At 46.2% G+C, this 3209-nt stretch overlaps 1 protein-coding gene across 1 annotated transcript; it reads left to right on the plus strand.

The window, feature by feature from the left end:
- The first annotated feature begins 1070 nt into the window (after positions 1-1070).
- LOC135376049 (piggyBac transposable element-derived protein 3-like) lies at positions 1071-2123 on the plus strand. Its single transcript, XM_064608651.1, has one exon. The coding sequence runs from the start codon at positions 1071-1073 to the stop codon at positions 2121-2123; it is 1053 nt and encodes a 350-aa protein (XP_064464721.1).
- Positions 2124-3209: the final 1086 nt, after the last annotated feature.

Raw genomic sequence — 3209 nt, forward strand, 5'->3', positions numbered from 1 at the left:
ATGGAGGTGCCCCCGCACGAGGTCCAAGTAAGTTTATGATATTTATTTCTTTACAGGCCATTGTTGTTGTCAAAAAGTGATTGGAGAAGAAGGCAGATACGTTAATTTGATGGATTAGACACAATTTTAGGAGCACGAGCGCAATATTAGTGATCAACACAGGATTTTGTATCGTTATCAAATCTGCGACACGGGTACACTCTGCTGACAATTAGGAAATTAGTGCGCATTGCGAAACAATGATTTGGTTTGTCTATTTGTCTAACGTTCGCCTGTGTTTTACCTTTCTGATTTCTGGTACAAGGGAAGACTCTAAATGAAGAAGAGATCCTTGCTGCGCTGCTCAATGGGGATTCAGAAATTGAAGGTGCCGATGAGGACAGTGAATATGAAGCGTCTTCTTGTTCAGAAGAAGCAGAAGACGAGGAAGAAGAGTACACCGACACAAACGGAAGCGAAAAGGAAGCGGTCATGTCACGATCCGTGGCCAATTTCCCCGTGCTATGCGCCACTGCGGAGAAAGACGAAGAAGAAGAAGAAGGAAGCGGGCCGTTTGTTCTGGAAACACAGCACGAGGTAATATTCCCGGCTTGACTTCATAGATTGAGCATCGCTATTTACAGGATCGTATTGCGCTTGTGGGATATCATGACCGTGCCCTGTTCTGCCGTTTCCTCAGCTTCACGCCTGCGAATCCTGGGATAACACGAAGAAGCTGTGGGACCACAGCCACTGAACTATGGAAGATGTTCGGTGTGAGCATGGCCATATCATGTCTTGGGGGTGAGGCACGCCGAAATTTTTTTGAGTGACTGAATAACCTCATAGAATTTTTCATATTCGTCCCAGTACCCAAGGACAAGGATGGCATAGGCACGGAAGACTAGAGTTACGATGGTTGTGTCCGCAATGACAAGAGACCGATACCACTCCCTACGAAATGCCGTGAAACTCGTGGACGACGACAACGTACTTACTGACGAAAAACGAGAAGATGCGTTTTGGAAGGTTCGGCCGTTGTTGAACGCTGTCCAGCAGGAATGCATTCGTACGTTTCAATAGACGAGCAAATGGTGCCGTTCCATTGGAAGGTGAAAATGCGCCAGTATGTCAGGGGGAAGCCGAACCCCGTGGGGCTCAAAAACTTTGTTTTGGCCACACCCGATGGCATTCCCCTAGATTTCACGATGTACGCGGGAAAGGGTTGTACTATCAAAGGCGCCGTCGTTTGTGAAGACTTGGATATTGGAGGAAAAGTTGTACTAAAGCTCTGTGAATCCCTGCAAGCAGGAACCTGCATTTTCACGGACCGCTATTTTACATCAGTAGCGCTTTTAGATGAATTGCTGCAACACGGCATCAGTGGCTGCGGAACACTGATGCGCTCAAGAGTCCCGGCGGCCAACAAGCTGAGATCCGAAAGCCAGCTCAAGCAAGGGGGCAGAGGTGCAAGTGAACAAGTAGCTCGCGGCGATGGTGCAGTGTCACTCGTCCAATGGTACGACAGTCGACAGGTTCTAGTTGCATCTACCATGTTCGGAAAGGAGCCGGTTACAACATGCCGCAGATGGTGTAAAAAAACAAAACAGTACATTACTGTTGAAAGACCTGACGCACTCACGAAATATAATGCATTCATGGGAGGCGTCGACCAACTAGACAGATGCATCAGTATGTACCGAAGTAGGTCCAGAACCAACACGTGGACAGTCCGCATGGTATTCCACATGTTTGACTTGGCGTGTGCAGCAGCGTGGGTGAGGTACCGTCGTTCCATGCAGTCGAAAGGGAAAAATCCTAAAGAGATTTTGGACTATTTGGACTTCCGCATGCGTGTTGCTGAAGGGTTGATCTACGTTCAGGACATTGTCGAAACCAGTGACAGCAGCACGGACGAAAACACACCTGGAAGCCGAAAGCCATTCCTACCTTTGCATCCACCCAAGATGCGAAGCTGTGGTGCACTTCACATGCCAGAAATGGGCACGACACAAAAAGCGCGAAGCCGCTGCAGGCTTCCCGGCTGCAAGGCACTCACAGCAGTGCGTTGCAAAGAATGTAAAATATTTCTTTGCTTCAACGGGAGTCGCAATTGTTACAAGGGGTTCCACACCCAGAAATAATACCGAATGAACTTACCGAAATTACCTGTTATGTCAGAAAACGAATATTTTTACATATTTTTAAACACAGTGTGTCAAAGTAAGCCCACTTTCTGCAGACTATCATTCGGCACGTTTTTACCAATGAAAAATAAACTCATAGATGAAGAACTATCGTTTCATAAATGTCTCTGCAGTGACCCACAGCATCTCATATGATACAGTCAGAAAGTACCCGAAGGCATCGGAACACGCTCTAGTCAAAAAATGGGCATATTGTCGGGGTCCCATCACGCACGGTAATGCGTGTAAACTCGCGCTGATCCTCCCTATTAGCGTCGGGACTGAGGAGTTAATCCTCATTTCACATAATCCATTTTTCATGCAATTTAATCCACGTGGCTATGTGTGAGCTACGTGACTTTTGTTTTGTATTTTGGGACAATTTCTATGTGTACGGGTATTGCACATGCTTTTCATTAATAATGTGGGCTTCTGTACCATAATGGGATACTGTGGGACTGTCAATCTGGATTATGGTGCCGTGGGACCATTACCATGTGTACGAGTTTTACCCATGTTTTTATTAAAACGTGGGTTCTGTACTGTAATGGGATACTGTGGGACTGCCAATCTGGCTTGCGATATTGTGGGACTATTCCCATGTCTACGGGTTTTACCCATGGTTTTCACTAAAAACGGGGGTTTCTGCTGTGCAATGAGACACTGCGGGACTGGGTATCTGGAATGCAACATTGTGGGACTATTTCGATGTCTACGGATATCACCCTTGCTTTTATTAAAAACGTGGGTTCCTGCATTGTAATGGGACACTCTGGGAATGTCTATATGTATTACGATATTGTGGGACTATTCCCATGTGTACGGGTATTACCCATGCTTTTCATTAGATATGCGGATTTCTCCACTGTAATGGGGTACTGAGGGACTGTTGATCTTCATTACGATATCCTTGGACTATAAGCAAGACTACGGGTATTCCCCGTGCTTTCCATTAAAAACGCGTTTGCCGCACTGTAATGGGATACTATGGGACCGTCAATCTGAATTACGATATTGTTGGACTATTTCCATGCCTATGGGTAT

This window comes from Ornithodoros turicata, unplaced genomic scaffold (assembly GCF_037126465.1).
Source record: "Ornithodoros turicata isolate Travis unplaced genomic scaffold, ASM3712646v1 ctg00001005.1, whole genome shotgun sequence".
NCBI lineage: Eukaryota > Metazoa > Arthropoda > Arachnida > Ixodida > Argasidae > Ornithodoros > Ornithodoros turicata.

Coding starts and splice junctions, on each gene's coding strand:
- LOC135376049 (XM_064608651.1), top strand. CDS start 1,071: ATGGTGCCGTTCCATTGGAAGGTGAAAATGCGCCAGTATGTCAGGGGG.